The following is a 13,299-nucleotide window of genomic DNA, read 5'->3' as shown; positions in this document are numbered from 1 at the left end:
CTGCCCTCTCACCTTCGCCTACGTATCTTTGATGATAGCCACACAGCCACCTCTTCTTTAAGGACTTCCTGACATCATCATACATAATACACATCTCCATTGTTGAGCCTCTGCTTCACATTGCTCAGATACCTTGTGATTCATATACCTTGGAAGACTATCATCTTTCTGTGGAGTTATGTGAGTTTTCTTTAAGTATCTTGATCTTTAGCATGAGATAGCATCTTTTTTTTAATGCTTAACCTCCAGCACTTGAATACTTGTTGAATGAATCAATGAATGGATGAATCTTAATGGGGGTATTTGAAGTATGGTTAATAAAAACTCAGAGAGAGAAATTAGAGTTTAACTTGAAGATCTGAAAAGCAAAGCGGTGAGCCAATGCCTCTTACCTCGACCTCATGGCCAGGCAAGATCTCAGATCTTCAGGCAAGCTTTAATTAAATTACAATTACAATTAAAATACAATTGAAATGCCACTACAGGTATGTTTACAAGCAAATGTCTAAAACTACATACAAATGACAGTATTTGCTCTGGTGCTATTTTTTTGGTAGAAAGTTAGAGTCTGACAAGAGACTTCAGTAGGAATTGGGACAAAAGATTTTTCTGCTTTGCCTCCAATACATTAAGGAAGCTGAAGTGGGAATGTGGGTGCTCTCCACCTTCTAGAGCATGCGAACAAACAAGACCACATCCAAGTATGGTGAACCCCCACTTCCGTGAGCGCCTGCTCATCTCTGTCTACTGTGTCAACATGCAGAGCTAGAGAGACCCTCAGAGGGGTGGGTAAGCATTGAGAAGCCACAGTGGTGCTGATTCCTACTAAGCAGTATCTGGGGCTTTGCAAAAGTGTTCGCTTTCTCCCAAGCAGGGCTTCTACAGAGGGGAGCAAGAGCTCTCCTCTCATACCCAAACAGTCTCTACAAAGAAGCAATGACAAATGGCAGTCATGATCTCACCATACAACCCTGAGGGACCAACCCCATCCGCCCTGAAAGGCTGGAAAGTCTTAGGACAGCCATCTGTGTATACATGGATATTTTATTTATACCAGTTATTTGCTGTTGTTTTATGTTGTGTCTCTAGACGTGACTCTGGGAAGAACGGCTTGTGGCACTTGAAAACAAAAGCTTAGGACCTCCCAGATTCAAAGGGTAGATTGGAAAAGTCCTTTGAATTTTTACTCGGTGCCTACGGGTCCTCCGAAGGACCGTGTATTTTTCAGTGCTTTCGCTGCTCTTTCACACTCAGAAAGTTTTAGTGTAGGTGTTGCTGTCTTGCTGTGGCTTTCACGTTTTCAAATGATAAAGTCTGAATCGGTTTTTTTTGCCATTGCGATCAACTAGCTGGAGTGTTTTCACATGAAAAGTGAAGCGGTTTGAGAGCGAGAGCAGAAGGCAAGACAACTAAGGCTGGCTAGGGGGAACTTCCTTGCTTCCCTTTTCTAGTAAGCTTGTAGAGACTGTACATTAGGGGAACAGCTAGGCTGGGCAGTGGTGGCGCACACCTCTAATCAAAGCACTCGGGAGGAAGAGGCAGGTGGATCTCTGTAAGTTCAAAGCCAGCCTGGTCTCCAAGAGCTAGTTCTAGGACAGGCTCCAAAGCTACGGAGAAACCTTGTGTTGGAAAAAAAAAAAAAAAAACAGCTAGAAAATATTCCATAAAATGTGCTTACAACTCAGCAATGAAGCTATTCATTCATGGACCCCCCTCCCCTGTTTTAAACATATTTTGAAATTTTCAGGTGTTTTCTCAGTTCCCATCATCTTTACTCTCCAAATAAAACTCATTTACTAATAACTTAATGGTTTACATGAATGATCACATATATTTCATTATTACATTTCATCCTTTTATTATAAGATGGCTTTGTAAGATGTAGTAATTTTTATCTGAAATATATGTTTACTTTTCATAATTTTTAAAAATTCTAAATATAAAACACTGGTATTTTAGTTGTATATGTAATAGTTACTGAATTCCCAGGGCTGTCATTGGTTTTCATCCTATACCTTTAACTTCAGAAAAATTAAGGACTTGTCTGTCTAATGCTGACTCTTACTTTCTCCTAGGTACGTGTAGTGCCATGGAGGATCCAGAGGGCTTTAGCTGGCCGGCCATCTCTTTATTCTCTTCCTCCCAACAACCATGCCCAAACAAGCCTGGCTCTTACATAACACGGACATGGTAATTTTTTTTATTGACTTGCAAGCTACATGTCCAAGCTTTCTCTGTCTGTCAAAGCAGAACTCATTCACGAACTGATTTAAGAAGTTGGGCAGCAGTCACACACTCATAGGTGGATAGAGATGAGGAAAGAACAACCCACGTGGCTGTTTTCCTCTGAGCTGTGAGCTAATTGAGCTCTCTCCAAGAAAAGATTGAGGAAGTTGGAAACCAAACTATGGCTCCAGAGCAGAGGAGACTGTGGCCACCTTGGTCTCAGAACAGGCACCTGACCCCCAGAACTTCTTGCTCATGTGGGGAAGAGAGAACTGGCAAAAGGGGGAATAAGACCAGAACCAGGTTGGGCAGCCTGTTGACATAGACTGCCAAGACACAGGATTTCCCTACACATCTAGTAAGCCTTCGATAGACAGTTGGAGGGGTCCGCCAAGACTCCCTGCATGTCTAGTTCTCCACCCTCTGCATTGGGCCCAGCTAGTTATTTGGGAAGGAATTCAGGAACAGAAAGTGCCTAAGTGTGAGTCCTCCGCATCGAGGGCTGTCGTTGACACGCGGTGGGGAGGCGAGACGAGTGCTGGGAGATTTATGGACTCAAGTTTTGAAATGTGGCCCTACCTCTTCCTGGCTCAAGTTCTTGGGAAAATTCCTTGGCTTCTCTAAAATGCATTTCCTTTTTCAAAAACGTGGATTGAAATCTGCTTTCCAGAGTTATGTGAAATTGAAATGTGAATTTTCCAGTAAAGTCCTTAAAGCAGCACTTGACAGTGTACGCGAGGTCAGGACGCAGGATGTAGGCAGGGCTTCCCTTCAAGAGTGCAAGTCCTGACTGACTTTTCAATGAGGATTTTTATCCTCATTTTTAGTATTCTTTTAAAAGGGAATCTAGCTGGATTTCGAGGCAAATCCCGAAACTTATGAATTGCTTTTGTTAATTGTAATTTTCATGGGTGCCATATACTTAAATGTTATTTTGTTGTCTGGAAATTATTGCAGCCTTTCTAATGCAACATCAACCTTTTGGAGCCCCGTTGACGCCTCCAATTGCTCAAGTGAGTGCCATTTGTCATCCATTTCCCAAATCAAAGTGTAACAACCTCATCACCATCATCGAGGTTTTCATTCTCTGCAGACATGATGTTCTGCTATGTGATTTAATATAATTTTAATACTCAGGCAAATGAATCTTTTACATGTTTTTGGTAGAAAGTATACTTTTCCGCATTTTACATTTCGGTCATATTCATAAACTAGGGAAATAAAAATGGTAAGGAAATTATGTAGAAGATTAAAAGTAGTGTGCAAGTTGCTACTTCTATCAATGGTTTTCATATTTCTGCATTATTATATCAATGTTTTTCATCAGGGAACACCGAACCCTTTGAGTCATTTGTATCATATTTAAGAAATCTGTCACAATGTATAAAGAAATGTTGCCTTATAAAGATGGGGGTGGGGTATGCATGGGAATCCCATTTCTTATAGTTGTATAATGAACTGTTCACACCGTCTGTTCCCAGAAATGTCTAAAAATCCCAGACAAACTTTGTGTTATTTCTTTTTCCTCCTTTTAGGACAACCAAATCAAAAGGCCAAGGCTATTTTAGATTTAACTGGTGATGGGCAGAACCTGTCCTCAGCCAATATTAGCAACATTGTAGAGGAGGTCAAAAGGATAGTGAGCGAAGAAGAAAATATTGATATAACGCTTGGCTCCACTCTAATGAACATATTTTCTAATATCCTAAGCAGTTCGGATAGTGATTTGCTTGAGTCGTCTTCTGAGTAAGTATAACAGAGAGTTAAGCTCCTTCTGTGTGTCGTGAGAGCATTGCTCCCTCTCTGAACGCTTTGTGTCCACACTCCATGATTCACAACTCGAGAAGGTGCATGGGTATTTCCCAAGGTCATTTCTAAGTAAACTTGAAAGTTCTCTAATTATTTCAGAAGCCTAGTTTACAAAGCTATTAGGGTTTTCATCCGGCCGCATATAAAATAACTCGGCCACTTGCGAATTGACACGAAGTTCTACACGTTGTCACAGCTATGTGAGCTTCTAAAATGAGCATGTCCAGCTGGGTGTGAAGGCGCATGCTTTTAATCCCAGCACTCGGAGGAAGAGGCAGGCAGAACTCTAAGACTGAGCCAATTAGATCTACGATGCAAGAACCAGGATAGCCAGGGCACTGTGTACAGAGAAACTCTGTCTTGAAAAATAAAACAAAACAAAACAAAAATGCCTAGGATAGGTAGGAGTACATTACTTTATATTTTATTATTCCACTTGATAGTAGGGTCTTTCTTTAATTTCTTCTATTTCCTTTTTTGATTTTTAAAAATTAAATAATGCTTTTTTAGTTTTTATTGTCTTTATTGAGCTATATATTTTTCTCCGCTCCCCTCGTTCATTTCTTTAAATAATATTTCTTTGATAAAATGTGTTTGTTAAACACATTCTCTAGATTATTTTATCTCTATCACATTAACTGCAAACACCTTTTGAAGCGTAAATCTAATTAATCTTAATAATTAAAACCAAGAGTCAGGGATCAGGGTACAAACCTGAAGTATCAGAGAAGCAGGGAAGTAGCCACCAGTTGCTTCCTACCTCTGCAGCTTCTCAGTCCAAAAGGGCTGAGATCCTGTCTCTGCCCCACATTATCACATCCTGTCTCCTCTCTGTACAGACCTCCAGACCTCTCTGGTTAACTAGTGGCTAGGTCCGCCTTCTGACTCCAAGCAAACTTTATATGTTAGAACACAAACCAAATATCACACAATAACTTTTACAGTGTCTTCTGGCTTCTCAAACAATATCAGTGGCAAACAAAACTTCTGACGACTTAGTTACTGATTTTGCTTAAAGTGTGTTTCTGAGGATCCATCAGTTACTTTGATTCTGTGTTCTAGCTGAGAGTCCTGGGGTTTGGGGTGGTGTTATGGCCTATATGCTAAGATCAGAGGACTTAAAGATAATTTTTATTAGTATTGTGTCATGGGGCAAGTACCTAAAGCACAGTGTAATTTAACTATGATGCCATTTTCATTTCTTTAGAGCTTTAAAAACAATTGATGAGCTAGCCTTCAAAATAGACCTGAATAGCACACCACACGTGAATATTGCAACACAGAATTTGGCTCTTGGAGTATCATCCCTGATGCCAGGGACGGATGCACCTTCAAATTTTAGCATTGGTCTTCCAAGCAATAATGAATCCTATTTCCAGGTAACAAACCCATGTTTGTTTTCATTTTGCCTAATTAAAGACACAAAGAACATTCTTACTGGTTCTTTAATATTAGATTCCTCAAGGAAGTCTTAACCCAAGAGATGGTAGACAGATCTGAACACTGACTAATATGACATCAGCATCCACAGGTAAAACAGAAGTACAGAGAGCATATGATTGATAGTTCATATGATGAATGGTACCTTCTAAAAGAGGGGAGGTAGAGCGAAATGTTAGCACATGGGTAGAGATCACCATATTGGAAGATAAGTCTTACTAAAGAACTTTGGGTTAGACTAGATGAGGGAGAAGCTGTCTTCTTGCCACTGCTTGTAAAAATGAACTTTAGTGCTGCAGGGAAGATGTGCTAGGAGCAATTCTGGACCTTGCCTTCAGAGCATCTAAGATGATGTTCTGTGTAGGGCCCTGACATGTCCAGCTTAATCAAGGGCTCAGTTGTTACTGACACTGCTGATCTATGGATCATGTGATACAGATCCACAATGCAGAGACTTGGCAGTGGCAGGTGACAGACAAGGCTGAACAAGTCATCTGGGACTCTATTAACTGTCTTAGATATGTTAAAGTCACCGTTCATCCAGAAATTTGCAAGTTTCTACTGTTCCAGGCACTGTTAGCAAGCAGAGCAAACACAGTAAATACAGCACCACCCTGATGGGTGGGGGGCATTAAGGATTTTTTTTAATATTTAGACAGTACAAGCTTCATTAGTGCCTCGCTCATACTAAGTCCAGGAAGTATTTATGGCCTGAGTTATAGTTTCAAGAAAAATAGTATATTACAGTATTCATGGTACTGGCTCTTTTTCAGTCTGTAGCCCATAAAGCAATGAGCAGGATGATTAATCAAGGCTGAGATGTGATGTATAATTCCTTCATACAAAGTGTGTCACTCTGCTTGTCTCATTTCAAATGAAGACTACAATGTCAAAACAAAACCAAAACAAAACTATCACTCCTTTGCAGAGGTAACTAACCACTGCTGTTAAAAAAGTTAGTCTATGCCCATAATCATTGCTTTGTGGTGTGTGAGATGAACGGAGAAAAGATCAAAATTTGACACCTTTGTATCCTACCTTCATAGATGAAAATATTAATTTGTCTCTAGAATTGCCAATGTGCTTTATGATCAAGGTATTCTTGTGTAAATCCCTAATGCGATCTCTGCCTAGTGGCAAGGGATTTATCCAGGAATTCCAGACTTCGGCAGAGGTCAAGGGCAGCCCTGGTTCTGGCTGAGGTGGCCCTTTCAGACGTCTCATCTAACACAGTCTGACCATTGAGCCTCATGATGACTTTCCCACCGGTGCCTTTGTGTGTGGCAGATGGACTTTGAGAACGGACAAATAGATTCATTGGCATCTGTGATTTTACCTCCGAACTTGCTGGAGAATTTAAGTCAAGAAGATTCCGTATTAGTTAGAAGAGCACAGTTTACTTTCTTCAACAAAACTGGACTTTTCCAGGTGAGAACCCACTAATTTTTTTTCCAATTTCTAATGAAGTTATCTGTGCTCAAAGGCTAAAATGTTCAGATTCTTTTGAAATACGCCAGCAGGTATGGAAAAATGAATCTGCTATGTTTTCAAAGATTAAAAAAATAATGTAAATGTTCAAATATTTTATTTCAATGAATGTCCCTTTTAACAGTGTTTACTTCCTTGAGTTTAAAAAACTAATTATCAGGCTAAGATTTGTGTTATATAATGTGGAACTGAGTTAGTTATGACACCACTATTTATTCTTTGTTAATCCTTTTGTTCTCCAGCTCCCCTCCCCCGCCCAGGCCTCTATAGTTAAAGCATTCATGCACCAAAGGAAAGGATTTTTTTTTAACTCAGCAGGAAGCACCTTTTACATAATGAGCGGCATTCTTGGCTTTAATCATTTTTCCCATTAGTATTTCAAATGACCTTTGGCATTCTCATATCCGCAGAGTAGGGTGGCATTGTGCTGAGTACATATTATCATTGTTATTGGCATCAGCTCATATGCTACATGATCCACTGCCAGAAAACCCTAGTCACCCTTGGTGGCCTGGAAAAGGACAGCCCCATTGAGAGCATTTTGCTGGACCCTTTCCTCAGAAGAAGAGTTACCACTTAAATTCAAGACAGCAGTGTTTGTCTAGCTGTGTGCCCTGTGCAGGAGAGCATTTTGAGTCTCAGACCCATGGGAGTTTTTCTTATATGGCCACCCTATAAATCACTCAGTTATAGAAGAAAACTACTGGGCCTCTTGCCACACTTCTGTAATCTCAGCACTTGGGAGACAGGCAAAAAGAGGAGAGGGATAGAGATAAAAAGACATAGAGATATAGATAGATAGATAGATAGATAGATAGATAGATAGATAGATAGATAGATAGATAGATAGATACATAGATAGATACATAGATAGATACATAGATAGATACATAGATAGATACATAGATAGATGAGATGAATGGGGGATGAATATGGTGAACTGTAGTTTCAAAGCTTAAAAAACATAATCTACAAATGTTTTAGGATTCGCCTTTGTAAAACATTCACATATAATACAAATGGAATTTAGACTTCTGTACAAGCTTTGAGTTAGGGAGCAGTTTGACTTCTCCATGCTTGATGAGATAGGTGTTGTCTTCAGCAATACGGCCTGCCCACAGTTTTTGGAGAGCAATCAATAGGCTTGATGATAGCCTGTGATATTTAGAGTTTCCATGGGGCCACTTTGGCTAGTGACTCAGTTTCTGGCACTAAAAGTGTTTACTTGGTAACATAAAATGTGTAATTGGTGTTTGGTCTTCCCTATTATTTTGTGATTCCATTCATATTTGTATATATTTTGAGTGTTTATGGTAGTACATTTTTTTGGATTTTTAAAAGTAAACTTACAGAAAAGTAAAAAAATAAAAGGTAAAGATTCTGTTGTATTCTTCCCATATTTTAGAAAAGATAGGAGCATTTTCAATAAGCAATGGTTATCTCCATTGCAAGTCAAATGTGTTTTTAGTAACAAACATACAAAATTAGTCAAAAATTATATTTTAGAACTATATTTGAAATGTAAGAGATTTTTATAATAATTTTAGCACAACTGATGTATAAATTGTGGTATAGAGCAACTCATGGTTTGACAAGAAACCCAGATGGGAGAGAAGTCTAGAGAACTTGTTAGAAAGGCAGGCTAGTGCTCCATATCATTGGCAAGCACAGATTCGGGGACCCCTCTAGCCACCTGATATCTGTGCAAAATCTGCATCTGCTGTCAAGTCCACAAGAACAGAAGGCAGGAGTTCTGGGTGGGACTACAAGCCAACAGAATTACATTAGTTATACGCTGGTAAACATGTCATGCTGTTGGCATAGGTGTGAATGATGAATTGCTTCTTAATTTTTACACTGTAAATAACTTCATCTGTTTTCTAGAGTTGGGAAATGATCTAATTGTTTCACAGCTTTTTATGAGTTTGTGTGATTTACGAGTTCGTATTGTTTCAGTTGTCAATTGGCTGACATCAATCCCAGTAATGGAGAATGGTGTATGAACATTCCCTTATAACACTAGTTCCTGCTCTCCCTGCAATGTATTTATTATAATAAGGGAAATAGCATAGACCCTTCAGGAAAGCCAGCAATTGGAAGTTATAAACAGGATGTTCTAGAGTTGAAGATCTTAAGTGGAAAAGTTGCTGACGGGTTGCTTATTTTGGAGTGCAAAAGTGTGTACTTATGACTAATGCACGCGATTTGTTCATGTCTTTCAAAAGGATGTTGGCTCTCAAAGAAAAATCCTAGTGAGTTATGTGATGGCGTGTAGCATTGGAAACATCACTATCCAGAATCTGAAAGATCCAGTTCAAATCAAAATCAAACATACCAGAACTCAGGTAAGAAGATGCCACAGATAGTAGTAATTGGAGAGTGCACACTGTCTCAGAGAACTGTACAAAATGAAGAGCAACCAACACACTTTATGAGGGACAACATCCATCCTCTAGAAGGGAGATGTACGGATCAGGCTGGGGACACTACTCAGTATTCAATAACATGATTGACAGCAACAACCAGTGGGTTGGTCTTACCTTGTACCCAAGAATCAGAAGGGAATGGAAGTGAACAACAGGGATACTGCTCTTAAGACAAGGCTTGATCATCTTCAAATACAGGGATGCAGGCACAAGTTTGTGTGATTGTCTCTTTGTGATTTTAAAGTTAAAGATAACGAACTGGGAAAGCTCAGGGGGGCAACATTGTGCAGACTTGTTCTTTGGGAGATGTGCCGTGGCTTAAGTTATGCCAAGTGTTAGTGTCTTACCGTAGGTCCCTCTCTACCATCCAGTTACAGGCTGCAAGGAGACGGGAGTTCATACTGTCCCCGGCAGCTCACAAACAAGCTTTCCCACTTCTGTAGAGCTTCCAGGGTATGGTCTCATAACAGTCAGGCAGGAAGTGAGCAGGCTGATAAAGACTGAGGACTGGAGTTGAAACAGTAAAGATTCACCACAGTCGTGAATCTTGCTCATCTTTGGCCTTAAAGGAGGTCTTTGGTTTATGGCTTCTGGTGGATTATATGCCATTGTTAGGTATACAGTTCAATTGCATTTTTTTTTTTGTCAACAGATATACCATCCATCTCCACTAGTTTTTTAAACCTTTTCCAATTGAAACTCTGCCCCAATTAAAAATCAATTCCCTGTTCTTACCTTCCAGAAATCTCTAGCAACCTCTTTTCATTCCACTCTCCTGCAGTACTAATTTGATTCCAACCACCACCTCAGAGCACCTGAGTAATTGTTCTTCATAAGTGACTTACTTTTTTTTTTTTTTTTTTTTTTTTTTTTTTTTTTTTTTAGCAGTGTCTGTTGTAGCAGACGCCTAGCACGCCTGACTTAAAGACCCGTTGATATTCCATGATGGGAACATAACAGATTTTCTTTATTCATCCATCGATGCTCATTTGGGTTGCTTCTGTTTTTTGACTCCTTTTTGTGAATAACGTAATCTGGCTGCGGGCATACAACTGTCTCTGGAAGCCTTGATTTCAGGCACCCGGGGGAGTTTTGAAGACGTTATGAACATTAAGTTATAAAAAATCTTTCCTAGGCAGGAAGACTGATAGGAGCTTCAGTGTTTTGAGTGGAACAGAGAGTGGGTGCCCTGCAGAAAAGTGAGTGTAAGTCTTCCTGGGGGTCCTAGTTGAGTTTCATGTGACCTCTCCAGGAGAGAAGGTCCGCCCAGGCTGCTGACCTCCTCAGGTGGTACTGGCTTGTCTGTCTGGTTGGTCGGTAACGTTGTGAAGTCCTTGACATTTTCGTTCTTTCATTGCGTTTCAGTTGTGGCTTTTCAACAGTTTAAAATACAGTTTTGCATGTTTATTCTTTTGTTGACACAGGAAGTGCATCGTCCCATCTGCGCCTTCTGGGATCTGAACAAAAATAGTAAGTTGTAAAATGCAACCAGGACTTTATATAGATTAATGGAATTTCAAGTGTTGCCAAGCAGTCTCAGAGCCCCCATGCCCGTTTTACCCCAAACAACTTATTAAGGCAACTGAGCTTTAAACTATAGTTTAGATAGCTTGGGAAATCAGTGCGCCTTTTTAAAGTAACTTTTGTCACTGCAAAAAAAAAAAAAAAAAAAAAAAAAAAAAATTTGACTCACAGTTTGAAAGAATCGACCACTTTTCTTTCAGGGATATGTAGGTTGTAGCATCAATTTGTATTACAGTTCCTTTCAGTTGAGCATAGGCTCAAGCTCATTCCATTACATACTGGGTGAGATGAGTTGACATTCATAAGTCATAAAAATTAAGAGGTGGGTGAAAGAGCCTACTGAGAAAAGCTAAACACAGGAGGGATTAAAGAACATAGATTACTTAAGGGAATATGACCTCCAAAATCTGAGCGATCAAGACAAGAGGGATCATGTAAGGAATCAACAAATCACCCAGAGGAGAGTGTGGAAATGAACAAGAGATGTGCAGAAGGAAACTTCATGTGTTCACCCCTAAGGGTCCTCTTCCCTCTGGATCCCTAACGCCATGTTGTTACTAAGTCCACTGTGATGCCATACCGGCTGCTTTGCCTATGAAAAATGCAGCCCAGTGGTCTCCTAAATCTTTTTTCGTCAATTCTTATTGCAGACAGATAGTTGAGTTGTGCTGTAGTTGCACCCTTTTTGAGATCCTGATTGACTGTATACTTGCTTAAACATATTATCTCATGCCTAAACTTATATTTAAATAAATGGACTAATATTATGCCACAAAGTAAGGTATGTTACGTTCAAGCCACTTGCCCTTGCCTTCTTCATGATGACACTGCGTATATCACAGAATATTTTAAGAAAGCCGATCTCAGATATCTACCCAAAAAGTCTGATCCCAGGGAGGGAAAGGGTTTTGGTCTTCAGAGAGCTCAGTAGCACATAACATTTGAAAAGGAATCTTAGTTTTTATAGATGTTGATTTCAAATTTTAGTAAAAATTCAGCATGAGCTTCCTCAGAAACCCCAGGGTATTTCCATGGAACAGAGTTTGAAAGTACTGCCTGAATAATCCTGAGATGACATTCAAGGATTCCAGGAATCTAAATCATTCTACACCTTGGTGGCTTCAAGAATGATGCCTGTCTTAACGAGGCAGAAGAAGGGCTCACCCCTTACAGAGGAGACTGAGCTGTTGTTTCTTCCCCCAGCAAGTTTTGGAGGCTGGAACACCTCAGGATGTGTCGCGAGCTCGGATTCGAATGCTGGCGAGACCATCTGCCTGTGCAACCACTTCACTCACTTCGGAGTCCTGATGGTGAGGGGACTTTCTCGGCTCATTTTGACACATTATAATTTTAGAAGACACACATCTTCTGTGTAAATCTACTTTCTAAAGATTGTATATCGTGCAAATTGTTTCCCAGTCATACCCTTGTGTACCCTAGATCTTGAGTCTTAAAGAAACATCCGATTAACAGAAGTCATAAATTTACATCAAGTGGACAGCGTCATACAAAAGATCTCTATCTTATTTTCCTTGTCGCGTTAGCAGTGCTGAGAAGTAATTCCAGAACCCAGAAGAATAAAGCATGAACCCCTTTAGTTAAGGGAGAAAGTGTTGGTGAGATAGAGACAAAGGGGAAGGGCGATGGGAAAAAGGAAGTGTTGGGTGTTGCAACCAAAGGACAGAACTATGAATAGTCAGATCAAGAGTTTTCTTCCTTATGTGCTATTTAATATGCTTGCTTGCCAGTTGATGTTGTGTCTTGTGCCAACTGATTTCTCCCCTGAAGACGATAGTCTCTTCAGACAGCTAGTAGTTTGAGTCAGTAACTTCAGTCCTGCAAGAAAAATGATCACTTGAGGTCTTCTCTCACTTTGGGGATTTCATACAACTCCTTCTAGTCTTCCTTGCTTTTGTCCTTAAAAAAAAATCTACCTGGCCAGTATACACAAAAGTTTGAACAAAAATTTAGAGCAAATCAGTGTTTTGTTTTATCCTATTCAATTTTCAAGACTCGTCTTACTGCCAAGGGTGTGTTGGAACTCACCCACGAGTCACTACCCTTCATCTGGTATGCTTGTGTTATGTAAGAACCTATTCATTATGCAAAACATCTAGACTGTACCACAGTCATTGTTTTGAGGGTTCTATGAAGGCATCTACCACACCCGCCCTTTCATAGAAGATTGGGGAAATGGGAATTGAAGTGATACAGGTTTTCCAGTTGGAATCCCAGACATGAGGTTGTATTTATTTCCTCCCTTAAGCCTTATGGCCTTCTTCCTGTGGGGTCTGGGAGGAAACAGTGAGCAACCATGGGCTGCAGTATTTGGCTGATGAACTACTTGGCCTATGCAAATGACCATTGTCATACAAATTTACAACCC

The 13,299-nt window shown here is 40.0% G+C and overlaps 1 protein-coding gene across 3 annotated transcripts in view; it reads left to right on the top strand.

The window, feature by feature from the left end:
- The window catches only part of Adgrg6 (adhesion G protein-coupled receptor G6), a 131,594-nt gene that overhangs the window by 95,415 nt on the left and 22,880 nt on the right, over positions 1–13,299 (top strand). For all 3 annotated transcript variants that reach the window (XM_038340104.1, XM_038340103.1, XM_038340106.1), the window contains 8 exons: positions 2,076–2,190; positions 3,184–3,239; positions 3,762–3,972; positions 5,243–5,414; positions 6,763–6,903; positions 9,189–9,308; positions 10,814–10,859; positions 12,117–12,223. In XM_038340104.1, the coding sequence (XP_038196032.1) occupies positions 2,076–2,190; positions 3,184–3,239; positions 3,762–3,972; positions 5,243–5,414; positions 6,763–6,903; positions 9,189–9,308; positions 10,814–10,859; positions 12,117–12,223 (968 nt within the window). The remainder of the gene's footprint in view (positions 1–2,075; positions 2,191–3,183; positions 3,240–3,761; positions 3,973–5,242; positions 5,415–6,762; positions 6,904–9,188; positions 9,309–10,813; positions 10,860–12,116; positions 12,224–13,299) is intronic.

This window comes from Arvicola amphibius, chromosome 8 (genome assembly GCF_903992535.2).
Source record: "Arvicola amphibius chromosome 8, mArvAmp1.2, whole genome shotgun sequence".
NCBI lineage: Eukaryota > Metazoa > Chordata > Mammalia > Rodentia > Cricetidae > Arvicola > Arvicola amphibius.
Note: the sequence above shows the minus strand (reverse complement) of the source record. Positions and strands in the feature narration are given on the sequence as shown.